The sequence below is a fragment of the Cotesia typhae genome, unplaced genomic scaffold (genome assembly GCF_013202065.1).
Source record: "Cotesia typhae breed Kobodo isofemale line unplaced genomic scaffold, CoteBio_Ctyphae contig_33, whole genome shotgun sequence".
Lineage (NCBI taxonomy): Eukaryota > Metazoa > Arthropoda > Insecta > Hymenoptera > Braconidae > Cotesia > Cotesia typhae.
In genome coordinates this window covers 1630457-1653044 of record NW_027423741.1, presented here as the reverse complement: position 1 = coordinate 1653044, position 22588 = coordinate 1630457, and the positions used below count along the sequence as shown (strand labels likewise).

The following is a 22588-nucleotide window of genomic DNA, read 5'->3' as shown; positions in this document are numbered from 1 at the left end:
ATATTTGTGTCAAACTGAACACTTTTAAATATTTAAACTCTCAATTCTGTATGAATATAAAAAATAACACCCTGTGGTTTGAGACAAATCTCAATGTTCAAACTTAAGGTAATGTCAACCTTTACGTTTGTCGGGTCAACATTCACCCTTGTCTGAAATCTCGAGAACTTGTCTGAGATGCTATGATATATTCTAAACCTCATACATAATATATCGTTTCGCAAGGAACTCCTGTGTACCAACGTAATCAATCTTTTTAGAACGTGCCATAATCTTCAACTCGTGACGTCATTTCAACGACAGAATTTCTTCGCTGAAAAAAAAACTACTTGATTCAAGAAAAATATTCTTTTGGAAATTTTACTCTTGTTTCGAGATATTCACTTCTTTTTATTCAATAAATTTACTCTTGAATCAAGAGCATAAAACTCTGGGGTGAAGAGAAAAAATTTTTTCATTCGAGAATTTTAGTTTTAAATTAAACAATATATTATCTTCAAACAAGATAACTTATGTTTTATTTAAGAATTCCTTTCTCTTGAATAAAGATAGGCTGTAACATTGATTCAAGTTATTACCAGCTTATTTCAAGAGTACCAACAATCTTTAGATTACTTTTATTTTCTATATCTTAAAAAATAAATCTCAAATACTTTTCAGATTTAATTTAAATAAAATATTTTTTTTTTTAAAGTAATTATTGGAATTTTGAATGAAGAAACTTTTTCATTAACAAAGAATATAAAATTTTTGAAAGAAAAAATAAATAAAGACAAAAAATTCTTGAATCAATACAAGCAGTTCCTTTCAAAATAATTTTTTTGGATCAAAAATATTTATCTTGAATCAAGTTAATTTTTTTTTGTATATTTCTAAAATTTCGCTGGGGAGTTTTTTTCCTAGATCATTAAATTTTCATGAAAAGAAAAAATGAGCGAATTTTTTTTAGCTACTTTGATAAATGTTTCTAGATCTAGGTTCGCGATTATAATTTCCATAATATACATATAACATTACCAATATATATAAGTACTGATATAAAGTAACATTATCTGGTCTATGGTACCTGTATTGGATAATTAAACTCCTATTAGGATTAATTTAAAATAATTTAAATGAATGTACATGGAGTCAGTAATTTTTGGCGATTCCTTTTCCTTTTAATATTATTATCTAGCAGTATAAGTACGTATATACGTATGCATGCAAGATTAACTTTTTCGGAGTGATCTACCCACCCTTCCCCTTCCTACCCGTGCTTCCTACATAGCCCAACACTGTCGAAGAAAAGAAAGAAGAGAAAAGATAAAAGAGAACAATAGGCGTGAGTCGACTAAATGGAAGGGTCACGATTATTTATGAACAGCTCATGCGAAAGATCCGCCTTCGCTAATATCCTTCTTCCTGGCTTATTTATTTCTCTATTTACCTTATTTTTATTTTTATCTTCTTACACATTAACAATAAAACATAATACATCATCCGCGTCTACGACCTCTATTGCTTATGTTTATAAAACCCATTATGGTGACAAATTTATACCAAGTCTTCAAAGCCTGTGATTCACAGCAACAATTGTATTTAATTCATTTTTTATTTTAATTTTAACCAGTAAAATTTTTATTTTAAAAAATAATTTACAAAATTAGCAGCTCTTGTGGGCTCGGTCGATGCACTAGATGCAATTGTGTTCCACTTGCTTGTAGGAATCATTGATTTTCTTACCTGGCAATACCAAGCATAATTTCATTTAGGATAATAAAAAGATAATACTTTAATAACTTATTTTACAGCCTACTATTTTTACTTTTACAACTTTTTATAAATTTTGATTAATACTAGATATTATAAATGTGAGTATAAGTTTTACTAGCAGGGGAAAAATGAAAGAGCGACAAATGGATAATATAAAAATCTTTATTTGTTTAAATAAAAAATTTATTTATGCAGATTAAAGTGAAAAATCGCATTGAAAAATTTTTATTACAAAACACTTTTAAAGTTTTTTTCTGTATAAATATATTTTCATAATAATTTCCTTTTAAATCAACAGAAGTACTTTTAAAGAAATTGAAAAATTAATAGATTAAATTAAATATTTAAATAGATCACGTAGGGTATTGACACATCAATTGTTTATATATTTTATATATGTATATATAAAAAATATATGAAAATACATGTGGGTACTCAAATGAAAGCTCTTGATGCGTGTAACGTCGGAATGAGCTTATATCTTTAAAAATGTCAATAGTTAAAAAAGCACAGTGCAATTTAACAAAAGTCATTATTTAATAAAGCAAATTTTTATTTATTTATTAGTTTCTATTATCCTAAAAAATTTTATATTTTCCAAATTTGTGGAATTTACCAAAAAAAATTTTGGAGTAAAACTAAAAAAAAATAATTTTTATTATTTTTAAGGAAAATCCCCTTTTAATTCTATTTTATTGTCCGTAAAATCTATCAGATGAACTCCAATAATATCTCTACTACACATGTGTATAACAACGACACACACAGTATAGATCACTTATCAATAACGTGAAATAAATGCACGCGTGTTTCTTATCGCAGCACGATTTAATGATGTTATAAAATAAATGAGTGAGAGAGTTATATACACAGACTACAAGCCGTGTAAAGCCGACAAAAGATAAAGACTAAGAAATAAACTGGTAGTGGTATTTAAAAATACATACATGTACAAAGTAATATGTTCCCTTACTCAACTTAAATTTCGTCTCCTTCCATATCGCCATCAAGTGCTTATCCACGCGGTTACCTATCTTTGATTTCTTGCTTAGTCGAACTTTAATTGTGCACGCAGACACCGGATCTTTTTTTTTTTCATCACTTTTTTTTTTTTTTTTTTTTTTTTCGTTATTTTTACTTGTTATTTGTGGTTATCTGTGATTAAATAAAACCTAGTTAGCTCAGTGGTAAAAAATTGTGAGATATAATTTAATAATCATGTGATATTGTTTAATGTTTAATATAACAGATGAAGAATAATAAAATAAAACAAATGGATTTTGCTAGACGTTGACAATGATGACGACGACGACATTGCACCTGGAGCGATAAAAAATTAACCGATAACACTTGCTATCTTGGCATTTTAACTTGTCCCTGAATTAACGTTATATAGTTTTTCTTTCGTGTTATTTATTCAAGTTTACCCAATTATATACAATATTACACTCAGTATTTTTACTTAAATTTATAAATTATTTTATTAAATATTAATACTAATGATCATTGAGACAGTATTGATTTATAATCAAGTACTTAATATTAAAGTGATATGAATAAATTATCACAGTATATACCCGTTAATAATTTATAAAATAATAAATTAATTATCCAAATAATCATGACAATCACACTCCATTTGAAATTAATTAAATGAACCAGAAAATAATAATATATTCATATATTTATAATAGAAATAATAAGTGATTGGTACACCCATACTATGCATTTACATAATTAACAGTATTGCGTATATGTACATATAAAATAATAATTTAAATATTTATATGACGAGATATGAATTTTTTTTTTTTTTTTTTTTTTTTTTTTACAAAATACTTTGCTGATAATTTTAATTCGTCTATTTATGGTTCCAGATTATTTAATGTGTAAAGTAGGTAAATTCTTCTACATAATAATAAATTCCAATGTAATTACGTGACGAAAATAACAAACTCTTAACACTTGAATAAATATTTAGATAAATGTATTATAAAAAAATTTATTGTATGGATTACAAATTACAAATATATTTGTAATTTTTATTTCAAATTCAAAAATTATATTTGCATTATTCTATTTTATTATTTTTTTATATTGAAATAATTATTAAAGATTTAATTAAAAAATTTATAAGGTCGATATAAATGAACGTAGTTGTTTTTGAATTGACAATCTAGCTTTAATAGTAGTGTGTCAGAGCTGAGTACGTATGACTAATTAATAACGACAACAAGAGCCATGTATTAATCTATTATATATCGATACGTATGTACAGATGTGTATGTATATATATGTATATTATATATTTATACTTGCACTTATATTTTACACGTAAAGTTATTAATCTACACATAAAGTGAATAAGTGTTGAGTTATGAGTTATGAGTGTGTATTTTTATTATATTATACAAAAGTTTGATAGCGATATCTGATTGTGATGTTTTCAATACTACAAGTGCAGTCAAGTGTTTTAAGTGCATCGTAACAACTACAATTATTTTCAAGATGACTCTAAAAAAAGAGGGAGAAAAAAAGAAAACCACTAAGAAGATAAATAAACCTAAAAAAAGTAAAGTTTGCCCGACTATTGACGAGACTAAAAATGGAACTGGCGATAAGAATGATACATGCACTCATTCACCAGAAAGTTCAGCGGATCAAAATCCACCTGGTATTTTTTTTTTTTATTTGTAATTTTGTGTTTGTATGTTTAGATAGATTGTTGTTGTTATTTAGAAGTATGACTGTGTAAAAAACGGGTATTGTTTCAGACGCGGGTGAACGCGCTGGTAACAGTAAGCTTGATCGTAAACCGTCTCTCAGACGTAAATTGGGAGCTTTTATTCGAGGGAGCGCTGACTTACCATCTGTAATTAACCGAGGCTTTCAGCCGATACGGAGAAGCTTTAGCTTCAACAAGGATCTACATCGCGTTTACGAGAATACCCACCCGCAGGAGTACGGTAGGACACGCAATGCTCAGTGGTACAACAGTTTATGCTCTTTGGCTGAAGTTGATTCTAAAGATGAAGCTGGACAAGTTGCAATTAAGAAGAATACTTTTGATGATGATTTTCAAAAACGTCAAGTTTCGAGGACTCACAGTTTTTTGGATAATTCTGTAAGCGTAAAATAATAATAATTATGATAATAATAATTTGAAAAAATTGATACAATTTTTGCTCTTAATTTGAAAAAAATTCAATATTAAAAAGAAAAATTGCATCAATATTTTTTTTAATTTCTACGAAAAACATTTTTCAATTAAATTAAATTAAACGTGATAATTTATTATTTTATATTTTTTAAGTTATAAATATATATTCGCTTCATAAACAGCCAAATTCACTCTCAATTTTCCCACTATAGTAATAATAATAATAAAGTATGTAGGTCAGAAAACGTGAATTTTTCTTTTTTAACTTTTACAAAACTTTTTTGTGGTTTTTTCTTACTCGCTTCGTTAACTCAGCGGATTCAAAGGAAAAAAATCTAACATAATAAAGATTAATTACATAAATGTATAAAATCAACTTCTGTTTGATTCTATTGACTAGTTACATGATTAAAAAAAAAAAAATTAAATTTTTAAGGGAAAATAGTAGAGCTTACAAAATAAAAAATCGACGTGATAAATATAAAAAATAGAATAATATTTAAAATTGAGATGTTTTTACTCAAAATAATATTTTTTCATTTTTTCACTGATGAGAGTCCTTTAGAACTAAGCCGTACACAGGGTTCCCTTCATTTTTATTAAGTATAAGATCGATAAGAGCGTCAAGTCAGTATATAAATGTAAAAAGGTTAGAAGCTCTTAAGAGACACCAGAAATAAAAATTTTGTTTATTATCTATGGGCATTCATGCATAGGTGACTGCTGAATTATAAAAGCTTTTAGAAATTCTTTAAAATTTTTGTTACTCGTGTTCATTTTTGTATGTATTCTTACTCAAGTACATCGCTGGTTTTTATACTTTTGCCACAAGATTCACGGTTATTTTCTTGTCTAGTGGTATTGTATGTATCCAGACCTCAAGCATGGCTCTGGCTCTTTATTTACGCCGCAGTTCTTTTCCTTTTGCTGTTTCTCACTACAATAAATTTTCAGTCTATTTTCTGTGGAAAGGTGAAATAAAATACATACATACATCCACATACATAACCCAACCTCGAGGTGTTAATTATCTAAAAAGCCGTGCTGAGTTGTAATTTTTAAACTGCAGTAAAGATATTTTATTCATACAATTAAAGTAATGTTCAATAGCAAAAGAGAAAAGAAAGTAAATGGGCCTTTTGAAAAAACTAAGAAGAAAATTGGTCTAGGTCATTTTGTTTCTGTTTGCTGTTTGATAAACAGCGATTAAAAAATTTGCATTTAAAATGAAAATTTCCAAACAAAAAGAACAGTTTTCACTTTGTCGCTGAGTATAATTATATCGACAGAGAATGAAATATTTTAAATTAAGTGACAGTAATTATCGACTGAAGGTACGAAGATTTTAATTCAAGAATTTTAACACCAAGAAAAAAATTTTTGTAGCAAAATTACTGATTTTTATTCTCAAAAATAATTTTTTTCGATTGAAGATTATTTAATTTTTCTATAAGTAATATCAAATATCCATAAATACAGTTAAAAATCTCAAAAGTTCTCATTTTTAAGGGCAGTAATTAAAAGCAAACGACAAAAATAAAAAAACTGATATTTATTTATGCCTACTAATAAAGTAAGGTTACTTCTGGTGGCCTCTAATTGGTTAAATACCTTTGCTTTTATTTTATTTGCCGATGTTCGTCCACCGCTAGTTTCCTACCGGATATTTTTTACATCAAAAGTATTTGGGTATATACCCAACGAAAAAAAATTCTATAATTTATGAGTACATACATATTTAATGTAGGTCACCGGTATTCGGCTTTTTCATATTTATAGTTATATTTATACCTATAAGAGCGATCATCTCGTATATTTTAAAACGATAAAGCAGCAAATTTTTTATTGTTACTTTGAACTTTTTCGTACTGCAGTAATCATCCATGTTTCTGTAATTTATAAATTATAATTACTATTGACTTCTATAATAAATATAAATTTTATTTTCTCAGCAAATATTAGCCCAGTTATTTAATGTCAATCAAACTGATATTGTTATCAAAAGATCTGAAAGGGTATTTCGTAAAAGTTGTAGATGATATCGCTCAGATTAATGATAAATCGGCTCGGACAGTAAAATCTAGGTATCATATAGTAAATTTATGTCCTCACTGTGATATATATTTTTGATAATTATTTTTTATATGAAAAAAAAAAAGGAAAAAGACTGAGCTTAAAAAATTCCGATATACTTCATTGTTATTAAATACTTTTTTAACCTAAATTATTTTTAATCAACATGCTTAATTATTGAGAAAAACTTCATTAAATTTACGCAAAATTGTGTACCTATATTAAATTCATGTGTTGGGAATATTAATAGCTTGATGTAATTTTTTACGGAATATTTAAATTTAAAGGTTTTTAATTCTAAAAGCTAATTACACATCTTAAAGTTTTAAAATAGCGTAAAATATCCAATAATTTTTTTTTTCCGTGCCTTAAAAAGTTTTTAATCAAATTTTCACTGTGAAAATTTAGATTAAAAAACTTTAGTCGAAAAAAATGATTTTATGTATTTCAAAATAACAAGAAGCGAATTTTTTTCGCAAAATAAAGTAAATAACACTGCTCAGATCTTTATTACTTTTCACTGTCCCAAGTAATTTATTTGTTCCAAAGGCAACAGAATTAGCGCCAGAGGTGACAATTTCGAGAATTTCACTTTCAACAAATTACATGTACTTTTTCATAAAATTTCTATCTAAAAAAACGGAACTTTATGTTTTATGAAATCATAAATTACATAATTTTTATTTCAACTTTTAGATCTTAATTTCAAGTAATTTTTCTGAAAAATATTTATATTCAAGTATTTTTTATTCATAAATCAAATATTTTATTAATCTTTTTTTTTAATAAAAAAAATTTTTTTTAATTTTCAAATTGTCAGTTACTGTGTTTTGAAATTAGGCAGCCGCTTTGTCATAGTAACCGTTGCTATGGTAACCCTCGCCAAAATGGTCAAAGAATAAATTAAAATCAAAAATAATTTTTTTCTTACCATTAAAAATTAAAAAAAAAATAATAATAATATTAAATACTTTTGAAAATTAATTAAAATAAATAAGATAATATTTCTTCAAGCATATACAAGACAGAAGAAATAATAAAAATTCTGCGGTAAAATATTTGATAAAATTCTCTGTTTAATAATAGTTATTACGATAAGAGTAAAGTTGTAAGTTGTTTTAATATAAATTCTTAGATACTGAAAGTACTTAAGGGTTGTAAAAAGGTAGGAACGGATTTATTGGAAAACTTAGTATCGATACCCTCTGGGTCTGAACACCGGTATGAGACAATCGTGTAGTGCTGTGGTGTGTAGTATTATTATATATAATACAGTTGATGCTGTAAAAGCCAATAATAGTAACTACATACCTTGACTATCTATTTACAATGTAGTGGTAGTTAAATTGTGGTAACCGAGTTACCAGGCTGTCTTCCGTCAAGCTATCTCCCCGTACCCGAATAGATATTTAATATTTATTGCCACTACACTTGTTTCACAAGGTGTAATTGTTTTACCAATTATTTATCGTTGAAACAACCAACCCGGTATGCTTCTGATGGTATTATTTATTTGTTATCGACTAACGACTACGACTGTGTAGCTTCTACTCTGCAAACCTTTATTTTATTATTACTATTCGTAAATAAATAAATAAATAAATAAATGGTCTTTTACTTTATTGGTTTTTCCGATGTGAATTACAAAAGCTTTTGACAAATAACTGAAATGAATGAATGAAGGAACTTTTGTAGCCGATAAAAACGAAAAGCCTTTGATACTACATGTACGTGGTCGTCAATAAAACGGGTAGTTATATTTTTATATTAGACAGATGTACTGAATCGAATGGAGATACTTGTACTATATTTTAACCCGGTAAAACTCAATGTGACAATTCGAAAAATGACTTTTCCAAGTTTAAAAAAAAAGGTTACCTTTTCTAGCTAAATTGTATTATACGAGTATGTAATTTTTAGATGTAGAAAAACGACCCGGCCAACAATAAGAGAAAATATCTTATTAGAGTCACTGCAGCGAAAAGATCGAAAAGTTTTAGAGGCTAACACACTTTATGAATCTCTAGTGGTAACTTTTTACCGTATAATTTATGGCTACTTCTTTCTTTTCTTTATTTCTAATGGAATAAAGTTTAAGTTGTAAAAAAATATATTATTCTATTAATAAATGAAAAATGAAACCCTCTTTATTAAAATGCTTATTATAAAAGTTTAAAAGCACCTTTTATCTAATTACATAGATGCATTTGCACTGAACAAATAAATGTTTTTAAAATTTCTACTGAAACTTTTCGCGGTTTTTAAAATAACTTTTGTTTGCAGACCGTTACCAGAAGAAGACCAAAAACCTCTGAGCAGTTTACTTATGGACGACACAGTGATTACTATGACTCTGCTATTGGTAATTACTTTTTAATTATTAATTAATATTCTCTCGTATCATATCATAATCAATAATACTTTTTTTATCCTCTCATTGATACATAAATTGGTTAATATTTGATTTCGATGGTTTTATTAATACTTAATGAATAATTTATTGATCCATGATTCTGTGGTTAGGATTTAGTGACAGTTAATTAATAAATTATCTATTCAAGAGAATTTATTGGCTGTTAAAGATATTTATTAATATTTAAATTGATAGAATGGGTAGAAATATTTGTTAATTTTATAAGTTTCTTGAATTTATATTTATGATATAAGCTCATCCCGATGTTACACTCATCAAGAGCTTTCATTTAAGTACCCACATGCATTTTTATATATTTTTCATATATATATATATATATATATATATATAAATATATGAAAAATTGATGTGGGTACTCAAATGAAAGGTCTCGATGAGTGTAATATCGGGGTGAGCTTATATCTTTAAAAATGTCAATGGTTCACAAGATACAAGGTCATTTCTTAATTACTAAAATGTCATTTTAAATTCATTTTATCAAATCATTAAATTGGCTATAAAAAATAATAAATAAAATTCGTTTTTATAAAAATAAATTTTTATGATTCATAATTCTAAATATTTATGATTTTTGTCGGAATAATTAAGGCATGTTTAAACTTTGAAGTGAGATTGACATTCTTAAATGACCTTTAGATTTTCTAATTTTATAAATCATTATTCAAATTAATTACCTGAATTTTTAATTATTAGTCGTGATTAATAAAAAGGTAGAACATATTTAGAAAAAAATCCACTATAAAATATTGAGTGGGAAAAAATTCGAGGTCAAGTATGAATTGATAAATATTTTTAATCAATTAATTATTTTAGTTCAATAATTGATTAAATATTATTTATTTATTCAGAATTCGAAAAATTTTCTATCTATTTTTCAAAACTGTATGCGACAATCACAAGCTCATCGTCATCATCAATTTATCACGGAATAAATTGTTAAATAAAAATTTACAGAATTTTAATTCGAATTTAAAATTCTTTAAGTATGCAAGTAACACGAGCGTGGGTTCAAGTAAATAGAGCAAACGAGAGCTCTTTTTTTATCTGACAAGTATTTCATTTCCCCGCCAGCAAAGTAAATTCAATTATTAACGATTTCCGAAAACCCTTCGATATTTAACTTCTTAATAGAATTGCTATCACACGATTTAACGGATCACTATTTATTTTAAATAGCTTCGTATCCTCTCGGGTATAATATTGCCAGAGCAATATATTACAATAACGATTAGTTGCGCAAGTTTATTATCATTATTATTAAAATCACTGGAACAACTTGAGATGTTTCAATCTTTAAAGTTCTATTAAGATTCAGTTCTAGATAAAAAAATTTTAGAAAATTTTTTTTTTATCAAATTTTAACGAAAATCTCTTTTAATTCTGTGAAGAGAAATTTTATAACCCATAGCAGTACTTATATTTAAGTAATTTTTTTTAGCTTTTCATTAAAAGCCAATCTGTAAAGAGATTGGTGAAAATCTCCATCTAGTGAAAAGAAAAAATTCAGTTCAATTAACTCCTTTAAGTATAAATTTCAAACAAGTCCTCGTTATTTAATCTTAATTTGTTATTTAGCATTGTCGATACTTTTTGCTGCAGGAAATTTAACTAGAAATTTATACAAACTTGAGCTATTTACAGCATGAGAATATTTTTCTTCATTTCGACTGATTTATTGTTGAATTTTTTCTACTTTTAATTTCAATGAAGCAATTAACAAATTAAATGCATAGAAATTAAATTGAGATACCTTTAATTAAAACATAAAAAAAAATTCTTGCTTTGATCCGTTATTTTAGGTAATTAGATTTTCAAATTTATACTAAGAACTTGCAAAATTGTGAAAATAAATCCAACAGTAAAATTTCATAAAAAATTGGTTAAATTATCTTCCACTTTAGACGAAACAATTAATTTTATCGTGTACAATGAATTTTTTACAAGCTCTAATTCTGTCAAGCGACATCTACATCAGAACATGATGGATCAGGTTCAACCCCTAATAAGGGCAATCTTCAGCGGATGGAAGGAAGATGATTTATTAGAGTAACTTATTTACATTTACTTTAAAACTTTTGCTGGTTGTTGACACATAATTTTTTGTATTATACACCGATTATTTAGAATGTTTGTCAACTTTTATCTTAATTTATTGATTGAACGGTCTCGTGTAATCACATGTATTATTATGCTTCCGTAGCTTATTATTATTTATGATGTTTGGACAGGATATTTGTTATTTTGATGTGACAACCTTAGAAGACCCTTGTTCATCCCCATGAATAATTGAGTTGGTCGGAAACGCTCAAATGGAGCATGATTCATACGATTTTTCTTCAAAAACCCACGCTTTGTATAAACTATCTCCGAACAATCATACATAAAAAAATTACATTGTAAATAAGTTATTAATCGTTAAATAAGTTGATCTGACATTTTTATCTACCTGTCGAAATTACTGAATAGAAAAAAACCTTTGGTAAAAAGCGAACTGTAAATAACCATTTTTTTACGTCATATATATATTTTTTTTTATTCAAAGAATTTTTACAAACCCTAACTTTACCGATTCATGACTTGTTACGTCATCTAGAATTGTTAAAAAATTTATAATTTGTTTTTTATACACAACGTAACACTCGAACTATTTTTTAATAAAATTTAATTGGTCCCTTGACATTAAATTATATTATTTATATTTTTCTGAAACACAGAAACCAAAATTTGAAAAGCTTTCGTCTCTTTTCTGACTTAAAAAAAAATTACACTCAATAATTTTTTATCAAATTGTGAATAAAGATATTGATGAGCAATATTTGAAGTAAAAATTTTTTTTTACGCTAAAAAAACTCTGAATTTTGTAATGTGCATTTTTGAATATGGTTGCTTTCAAAAAGTATAAAAAAAATTTTTTTTTAGTTTTAAACTAGAATGCTGCCTTAAAATAGACCACTGTATATCAAATTCACTTACATAAGTCAGAAAATATTGACTTGAATTAATTATCGCTTATGTAGCAACGTAGCTTCAATATAGCGAATTCCGAAAAATCGATATAAGAGAACATAAGCTTCGCTAGTACGTTCTGGCAAAATGTTCTAACTAAAAAGAGCGATAAATAGTGAACTATTCCGTATTGAGCTGACGCGTTGGTAAAATATGATCATTGAATAATAATTCTTGCAATGGTGATCGATTTTAATCATGATAAATAATAAGTTAATTGGACGTTAATTTTATGCCTTGTATATTTAATAGTTTTACTAATTAGTACGTAGTTATGACTCCAAAAAATTGACAAAGCTTTCGGACAAAGCAATTAATTAGAAAAAATAATCAAAACTCCATTTTTAACAGTGAAATTAAAAATATTGAATGCTAAAAAAATTCTACTTTTTTTTTACCGCAATATTAAAATATAAGGCCCAATAATATATCTAAATTGATAACAAGGCCATAATAATATAAAATTGATTCAATGAATTATAACATATATAATTTTAGATCTACGTCCGTACGGAAGTTACTTTCGGCAGTCACGTAGTGTGGTTGCGGGTTGCTAGCAATACAAAGTAAATATATGTTTCATTTAATATGAAATTTAATATTGAGCATTCGATTCTGCAAAATTAATATTTTATACTACAATTTATATGTTATAAGATAAATTTATATAAGATATATAAGATAAATTTCATTGATATTATTATTGATAAAAATATTTTATTTTTTAAAAATAAGCAAACAATTTATCATTTTTCAGATCTAAGTAAGCCGCCGTTTGAAGCGTGCAGTTTGCCAGTTTTAACGCATTTAACCAAAGAGAAAGATGACGTCGAAGTGGAATCAATGCAAGCGTAAGTTTAATATATTTAATATCTTATCAATAAATAGCCATTGCAAGGCCATTCAATGTGGTGTAATAAAAAATTCTTATCAATCTATATATCGGTAACTGTGCTTGAAACATTCACAAATAAACAGTTCTACTTTTATTAAATAATCAGAAATCAATAAACTTTATCTTAATGAGCTGAAAAAAAATCTGATAAAAATGTTTCATATCGTAAAATATTCAATATAAATTTATAAAACTTTTCATCGCTCATTTAAGCCATCAATAAATTGAAATCTCAAGGACACTTTGGGAAAATTAAGTACTTAAATTTTTTTAAGTAAAAAATCTAGTTAGATTCAATGATTGCAAGAGTAATTAATACTTAAAGCCGGGAAATAGGGCTGTAAAGTAAAATTTAATTAGTTTTTATTCCCACTAAAAACATTTATGTTCTTCAGTAATTTAATTCACTGATCATGTAGAATATCCCAGTAGAAGTAATGAATAAAACTGATGCTAGCGAAAATCTTTTTATATGAAAAGCGGACGACAAATTACTGAGAAATTACAGCTAGAACAAGTAGTCGGTGGTGACAATTTCATTCTATAGTGCTCGTGACACAACCCTTCAACTCTCTTTGTACATTGATACTTGGTCTTGTCAAACATTCAAGTTTAACTTTTATTGTTTCGCTGTTTAACTTCATAACTCGACCGCTCTTTCATCTCTATTTAAAGTACGTAGGCGGTTAATTGCATAATTGTCATCTCTAGAAAGTAGATTTCTCAAGGATATTATATTTAAGCATGTCACTTGCTTTATTTGTTGAGATAGGGGATATTATTTTTGTGATAGAAATGTAGGCAATATTTATCTACACTGAAAAAAATTCCTTGATTCAAATAAAAATTTTCTTTTAGAAATTTCGTTACTGTTTCGAGAGATTCAGTTCTCTTCAAATAAAGATATTTTAATTTTGTAGATCTTTAAAAGTAAATCTCAAATACTTTTCAGAATTAATTGAAATAAATTTTTTTTAAAAGTATTTATTTAAATTTTGAACGAAGAAACTTTTTTTTGAACCAAAAATATAAAATTTTTGAAAGAAAAAAAAGTATTTTGTGTATTGCACATAAAATTTCAAGCTTAAATGATCTCGGACGTTAGCATACTCATTAAGTCGTGTCAAAGACTTAAAATATAAAGAGAAATTAATTTTTTCAAGTGTGCTCTATTTTAAAAGCAATTTTTTTTTTTTTTTAATGGGAATTTAAAATTAAATACTTTCGTTAATGCGATGCAAAATAAAAGTAATTATTTTTATCTTTCATTTATTTCTAGTTTTAATATGAATTTACATTTAAACTAAACAATAACAAGGTATAATTACAGTGAAATTGCAGTTAAATGGTTTTAAAAACAAACTATTAAAATTAAAGCGTCATTTTTTTTTTGTTTTTAGCTCAAATGTTTATTGATGAGTTATCTTTACCAAAAAAAAGTCTTAAACTAATCGAAAAATTTTTTATTTCTTCCACGACATCCTTCGGCTTCTTTAAAATAAAAAAAAAATATTTTTTTAATTTTTTAAAAGAAAATGAGAATTAAATCAAGAGACAATAACGTCGGTCTTTCTTTTTTGCTTTTAATCAAAATTAATACAATAAATACCACAATAGCACTACACCCTATTTGCGCGTACATTAAATTCAATAATTTGATTAACACACATCGATAAAACAACCGAACAACAATTTTTCTTTTTTCTTGTGTTCACGTCACGTCGAGCGTGCTTCAATGTGAGAATTGGCACTTTAAAATTGACGTATCTTTTTATTTGTCATCCGATTTGAATGAAACGACACTAAATGTTAGCCCAAGCTTATCTCAATACATCACTGGAAATCACATCGAGATCGGTTCAGTCGTAATGGAGATTAGCGTGCGAAACGTGCATAAAAAAAAATTTATTTATGACTTAAAAAAAAAAAAAAAGAATCTTTAAAATTTGAATTACGATAAAAATCGAATTTAATATTTTTAAAAATAATAATATTATTAAAAATAAAATGTCAAACGTTTGTTTTTATTTTTAATTCATTTTATGATTATCATATTTATATTGTATGTGCAAATACCATTGAGCGTAAATAAATAAATAAATAAATACTTCTAACTGTTAATATTTTTCCGGAAAGTTATTTTTAAAAGTAAATTGACGTCAATGACTCGATCGTTTTTAAGGTGAAATTTTTTTTTTTAATTTATTTTTAATTAAAAATAATTAATTAAAGTACTTGCAATTTTTATTTTCTAATTTTTTTTTGCACCAGTAATTTCGGTCTTTACAGAGATCCGTATTTTTTCATTTTATCGCTATCTTTATTCATTAAAACGTGTTGCATTGTTGCTGTTTAATAAACTACAATTTAATTTAATTGAATAGTTTTTAAATTAAATGAGTGTACTGTATTGCTGTTGTTGCTTTGCAAATAAAATTAATAAACGCCAAAATTACATTCAATATGAAAACTTAATAAAGTTTATTGAGTAAAGTGTTTGACAGGTAATTTTATTTGAAGTTATATATTACAAATCTAACATGGATATACTGTTGTAATTAACAGTTGCAGAAGAGAGAGTAATAGAGGCTGGAACGGATGGGGAATATTAAGATCAAGTGCGCGTAATTCGTTGCTACGTCTGAACACCTTCAGCAGCACCACTGGATTCCAGGAATCGTCAGATTACTCAGTAAGTTTATTTATTATTATTCATTTATGCAAATATTTTTACATTTATATAGAGTACACAATGTTTCATATTTATAACATCTTATACTCTATTCAATGAATAGAATATCTGACACTTTGTATATTTATATTTAAAACGACCGTTTTCTCTTTACATTACTATCTTTCTTCTATTATTATATGTACATTTACATACAGAAAATTCTACGTATGCAGTTATGTCAATGATATAATAATTTTCTTTGTATTTCACTTCACTTTGTGCTATTATATACCGAAGTAAATATACTTACTTATTCCACGATAAAATAGACCCGAGCTATGTAATTATTAAAATTAATCCAAGTGAATTTTTACAATAAAATTTATTTTTGGGATCAATTTTTTAGATTGCTCTTGTATTAAAAAGTTATTTTAAGAATTACATCTCTAAAAAAAAAATTATTCAAAAGACCAAAAATGTATTTTTTATTTAGTTAATAAATTAATTAATGCATTATTTGAAAATCAAACTTTAGAAAAATTCAAAAAATTTATCCACTCAATTTTAGAAAAATTAATAATTAGCAACTCTGAGTTCTATTTAGGATTAAAAATTTCTCGAATTTTATATTGACTAAACAACATTATTTATTGACGTGAAAATGATACATTATTATATTTTTATTTCTAAAAAACACACAACATGATAAATCAAGTGTATTTTAGTAATAAAAATTATCAATAATGATGCGATTTAAATTACCAAATGCGATTCATGATAAAAAAAAAATATAAAATTTATGAAAGATTTATTGCATGGAAAGTAGTGTTTCGTCATTGATTTCTTCTATATAACCCCCACGTGCCAGCTCTCTATCTTCTCTCTATACAAACATTTTCAACGGATCGATCCGTTAGCTATCAATTATCATGTCTACAGGTATTGATCAGAAAACCCATGAAAAGGCTTAAATATTAGCGTGGTGTTTATTTAAAAGCATAAACTATGTAAAGCGATAAATTTTTGTGATTAATCAAATGGCTGTGTCATATTTTTCAGAGTAGATACTTTAATACATGCACGTATAAGAGTTTCTTTACTGAGAAATATTTTTTTTTCTTGAATCAAGTTAATTTTTTTATCAATGTCTTAATTTCAAGAATTATTTTACAAATTTTCCGAAGGATGTATTTATTTTTCAAAAATTTATTTGCTTTAAAAAAACAAAAAATTATCAATTTCAGCGTAGTTTATCATTAAGAAAATTATTAAAAACAAAGAAAAAAATTAACAGCGAAAAAAAAAATTTTGAAAGTTCTAATCTCATGAAATATTTTAATTTTATTAATAAAAACTAACTAACTGGGATCCCTCATGATTACAAGGTTGAACAATCAACTATTAGATATTTTCCAGCAGCCTAATTTCCAGAACTTGCTTCTGGTTTCTCTCTATTTGAAATCAAATTTGCATATGTACTTTTCGTATGATCTAATCAATTTAACACTACCAAGCTCGGAAACTTTTATCGAATTGTATGAATTTTTTTTCCAAAAAAAAAATATCTATTGAACAAAAAATTTATATCTAGAGCTTTTGAATATATCAAACGTCCATCAGAATTCTTTTTTAATCCAAAACTTTTTTTTAATATCTGAACCAATTGAAAAGTGAAACTGTATAATAATGAAATTTTATTTTTAATTTTTTATCAAGTTCTAATCTCTACAATTTTTCAAATAAATTTATTGCAATAATAGAACTTTAATACTATAAACTGGTTGTACGCAAACATAGATCTATCCAGTTGGATTTACCAAAGATTCACAGTCTATAAATATGGAATCGAATTGGTAAACCTACTGAGCCTTAGCAAAGGAGTCGTTCATTCTCTCATTTCCGTTTTACCCCAGATTATTTCCTCCGGTTAATCTCCGTTGGGAAACGGTAAAAGAGGGAAATATATGTGTTTTACATTTTACCTCTCATCTTGTTTTGATGGAATTATACCGATAAGCTTTGCTTTTTTTGTAATAAAAAAACAATTACTAAAACTTTTATTTTTTTTTTTTTTAACTAAAACTTTTTAATATGTTTCGTCTCTAAGAATATTATTCTCAGCCAGCTAAATTCTTGAGAAATTAATTTAATGTAATTTAAATTAAATACGATCTGTTCTAAAAAAATATCGCATAAATAATTTCTTATCTTTTGTTTTTATTGCTTTATTACGAATTACGATTGATTATATTTTTTCTAAAAATTTTAATTTCAATTTAAAAAAAAAAATTTTTTTTTCCATCTTTAAAAAATTTTTAATTTTTTTTTTATTATTATTGCTATTATTATCCGTGAAAAAAATTTTAATATCGTCACATCAAGCTATGTATTAGAATAAAACAATCATTTATTATTTTTTAAAAATTATTTTCTATATTTTTGATTGGTAATTAATTATATTAATTAGAAATTAAGCAACTGAATAATAATCTATTGAGAGAATCTTTAAAAGGGATTACAAAAATAATTTTTATTTAATAATAACTCAGATTTAACTCTCTAGTAAGGGGAAGATTTAAAGACCATACGCCACCTGTTGGAAATTTCCTAAACTATTTTTTTAAAAAATCATATAAGGCCTATTAAATTATATCAGGACTTAATAAATGTTCTAATATGGTCAGAGTTAAGGACAAAACCATAAAAAAATTTTTTTACAGGTTTTCCTAATTTTTTTTTCAATAACAAAACATAATTATCAATTATAATTAGAAAAAGAAAAAGAATCAATTCAAAAAAAAAAATACTCTCACTCAATGAATAAATAACAAGTAACAGTGCAAACATCCGATAATACGATTTAATAAAACAAAGACAAGAGAAGTAGTTAATAGTAACAACACACATATTTAATGAGAACAAAAATAGCGGCAAGCAGTACAAAGCTCACTATTTATTAAAAATGAAATCACTAGTCGAGTAAAGCATTGACTTACTCTACTTGAGCTAAAATTTAATCAACATCCCGATCCTACCCCTTCGACGCATCGCGCATTATACACACCCAATCCATTTATTTATTTGTTATCACAACTAAACATGAAATAAATAATCCCAAGAGCAATTATCGTACAATTGAGTCGATTTATTCAAAAGTCAGTGATAAAAATAAAGTTAAGTTAAGTATAACAGAGAAAAGGGGTACATGCGCGCGCTTAACCCTCGCTGCTTATATCCGCTAGGGGTTGATGTCGGACTAAAGCAACTCTTCGTCCAGTTGGTTGCGCGACGGTAAACTCGAAGGAACCTTACCCGAAATAAACAAAAGTTTATAAAGTTTATTCTACTATTGTAATAATATAAAATTGAATTAAGTGATTGACTGTTAAATTGAGTCACTTTAATTTTTATTTTTAACGGAAACTTTGACGTAACTACGTCTAAGTATATAAGTATATGAACCTCACTCTACAAAGTTACTTCGTATTTCCTTTGTTGGGCTTGATAAATCCAACTGACTTATCAAGATTTGTTTTTTTTTTATAAATTAACAAGTTAATTGTTTTTTATTTTTTTTCTTCACCAGTTGGTAAGAATTTTATTTTAATATCAAGGTTTTTTTTTTTTTTTTATTTGAAATAATTTGGTCATAAATTTATGATATTAGTGTTGATACATTGTTAAACGATTTAAGTAAATATTGAGTCCGATGGCAATGTTAGATGAATAAAATCAAATTCATGAATGAACTATTGACAGTTAGCAATCGATAAAATAAAATAAAAATTACGAACATTTATCTCTCTCGGGGATTTTAGTTGTAAAATAAAGACAACAAAGTAAATTAATTAATCAAAGAAAAAAAAAAAAGTTAACTTAGATTTTTTTTTTTTTTAAACTTCGACAAGTAGAAAATAAATTAATTAAATTAAAATGTTTTGATTATACGAAAAATAAATTTGAAATGATAAAAAAAAAATATCTAGAAGTTTTACAACAGCGATCGGATTTAAAAAAATTACAGCCAAAAGTTGGTTAATAGAATTGTCCCTCTAGAAGAAATAACATAAAAATAGCCGAAGTATATAAAAGAAGTTGAAATATATATCCACGTTGGATCGAAATCGTAGCGTTTAGATAGTTATAGCTTATAGCTTTGGATATCGTTGTGTCTATATATTCCCTTAATATAATTTGCAAGAACAAACAAAACGTGTACAAGCGCGAAAGGGGTATATTAGTCATGACAGTAAAATATACTCGGTATATATAGGACTAATGCTGCTATTTATGTAATGCAGCTAAATAAACTGATAAATATATAACGCTGTTTGGTGATAATTTAAAATAATAGGTGGAAAAGTGAAATAGTACTTTTGGGATTTTGATAGACGCGTATAACATTTATATTGATGTAGAAATTGCCACGGTTGCGGGTTCACACAAACAAACTAATCACGGTTGGCTGGGTTTAATATCTGTATCTATACCTATACTTCCGAACATAGATATATATATATATATATATATATATATATATATATATATATATATATATATATATATATTAGGGTAAATAAATGTACATAGGGTTAAGAGGCGGTGGGTATATCGTAACAATGCGCTCGAATGCACCTAATGCAAGCACGTTTTCCGGTTTGGCGGGAAGCTGACACCTAACTTCTGGCACCAACTGTTACGGATCGGTGGCTTTCCAACGTGGTGCACGACATCTCGCTGAGACATTAATTCAATACGTAAACTCAACTGCAATTAAATCATCCGTGAATAAACATTAAAAATGATAACATTTTATTTAATAAAATAAAATAAAATAAAAAATCTGAGTTATTTTTTCATTTAAAAAAAAAAATATACGGTGAATTAATAACAGGTTACATATTGGTTTTATTAAAATGTTTTTTCGTAATTATTGACGTAGGTGACAAAGTATTTCTCAAGAGAAATAAAAAACGATGATATCCTTCTTTTTTTCACGTATACTTTGTCGAGTGACAGCTTTTTTTCCTTTTTTGTTTAAAAAAAAAAAGGCTTGCGTCATGGGGATTATATATTTTTACACGAGAGTCATCAGACTTTTCCATTTGCTTCATTCATCGTAGCTTGCACATATTCCTTAATTCATATATATATATATATATATATATATATATATATATATATATATATATATATATCTGTACATAAATATAACCCGAAACAGACTCGAATCAGCAATATTAAGGACAATTTAACATTTTACGAATAAAATATGCTCGAAAGCCATTTCCGAGAAAATGCCGTTAGTACTCTAGTATAGTTTAGTACAGGAGCAGTGCTCATACTTGAATACAAATAGCGTTTGAGCAAATGTTTCAAAAGTAGTTGAACTAAAGAACAAGAACAACTGGATTTTAGTCGTCACTTAAACTTTTTCTTTATTTAATTTTTGTTTAATTTCTTCTTTTAATTTCTTCCCGACTGGTAAAAAAAAAAACAATAATAATAATTACAATAAAATAAATACGGGGTGAGTTAATCAGGTAGGAAGATTCGCGAAAAATGCGAATGTAAATTGGCAAATGTAATAGCGTAGAAAGAATAATCGAATGTTGAATTGTCGAGTTTAACGTTCAATGTAATCTAGAAAAGAGGAGCGAAACAATCGATACCGAGCGCGCGTCGCTATCCTTAAGTCAAGGCCAACAAAAACTCTACTTGTCGATAATAATACACTAAAAATCTCAGTACGATCTTGTATGATGACGGCATTAGTGTATTGTTGTTGCATGATAAATTTTTTACTGTGTCACACTTGGCACTCGAAATTTACAGCTAGTGTAAATTCTTGTTACGGTAATTATTATTATTATCAATGTTAGGATTACCATTATCATTATTGTGATTATACGTCTGAGTTGTGATAGGTGGACACGGTAATTCTCTTAACTCAACTCAAATGACTATTGTAGTCGTCAGTGCACCCGAGCACGTCTAACTGGAACTGTTGGGTCCTTGATTGCACTCAACTAATCCAACAACTGGATCTGCTGTCCCTCAGCTCACTAATTTCATCTTTGATTTACAACTAAATATTTTCTCATTAAAACTCAACGCAATCACCACCGGTTTGCAGTATTTAAATTCACATTTTATTTATTTATTCTTATTACATCTGTCCGCTGTTACAAAAATCATAATGATAATAATTATAATAATGAATGACCAAATTATTTTAGATAGAAAAAATAATTTTTTATTTAGTGTTTATTACTCTATTTTTTTTTTTAAAGACCAAATGAAAAAGTTTAAACGTTATGACGCCTAAGGCTGGTTCGTCCAAAGAGTTTATCCTACATAAACTTTAGGAAGTTAACCTCTTGAGTAGGACACCGATTAACTAGCAAGAACTTCCAGAAGAGGATTCCATGTTGATCGATTTTCCTTTACAACAGTACGGTTGACATAACAAATTCAATTCCCTCAAACATCGTACCTCTTTTTATATTTATACATACTATTCTGAAGAGGAAAAAAACAAACTATCCGACGTATTTCTACATTTATGTACATCAAGTTTCGATGTCTCAT

General features: G+C 26.5%; 1 protein-coding gene and 1 long non-coding RNA gene across 3 annotated transcripts in view; one reads left to right on the top strand and one right to left on the bottom strand.

The window, feature by feature from the left end:
* Nucleotides 1–1542: 1542 nt before the first annotated feature.
* On the bottom strand, nt 1543–3506 carry LOC141526131 (uncharacterized). Its single transcript, XR_012478966.1, has 3 exons — nt 2703–3506; nt 1642–1725; nt 1543–1556 (listed from the first exon to the last, which is right to left on the bottom strand). It is a non-coding gene; the product is annotated as an uncharacterized LOC141526131 (long non-coding RNA).
* A 183-nt stretch (nt 3507–3689) lies between these two features.
* Nucleotides 3690–22588, top strand: part of LOC141526129 (uncharacterized) — a 46929-nt gene continuing 28030 nt past the window's right edge. For both annotated transcript variants that reach the window (XR_012478964.1, XM_074240935.1), the window contains exons 1-5: nt 3690–4429; nt 4530–4879; nt 9272–9350; nt 13186–13279; nt 15889–16015. Coding sequence is in view for 1 of the 2 variants with exons in the window: in XM_074240935.1 (XP_074097036.1) it covers nt 4264–4429; nt 4530–4879; nt 9272–9350; nt 13186–13279; nt 15889–16015 (816 nt within the window). In the remaining variant the exon portion in view is untranslated. The remainder of the gene's footprint in view (nt 4430–4529; nt 4880–9271; nt 9351–13185; nt 13280–15888; nt 16016–22588) is intronic.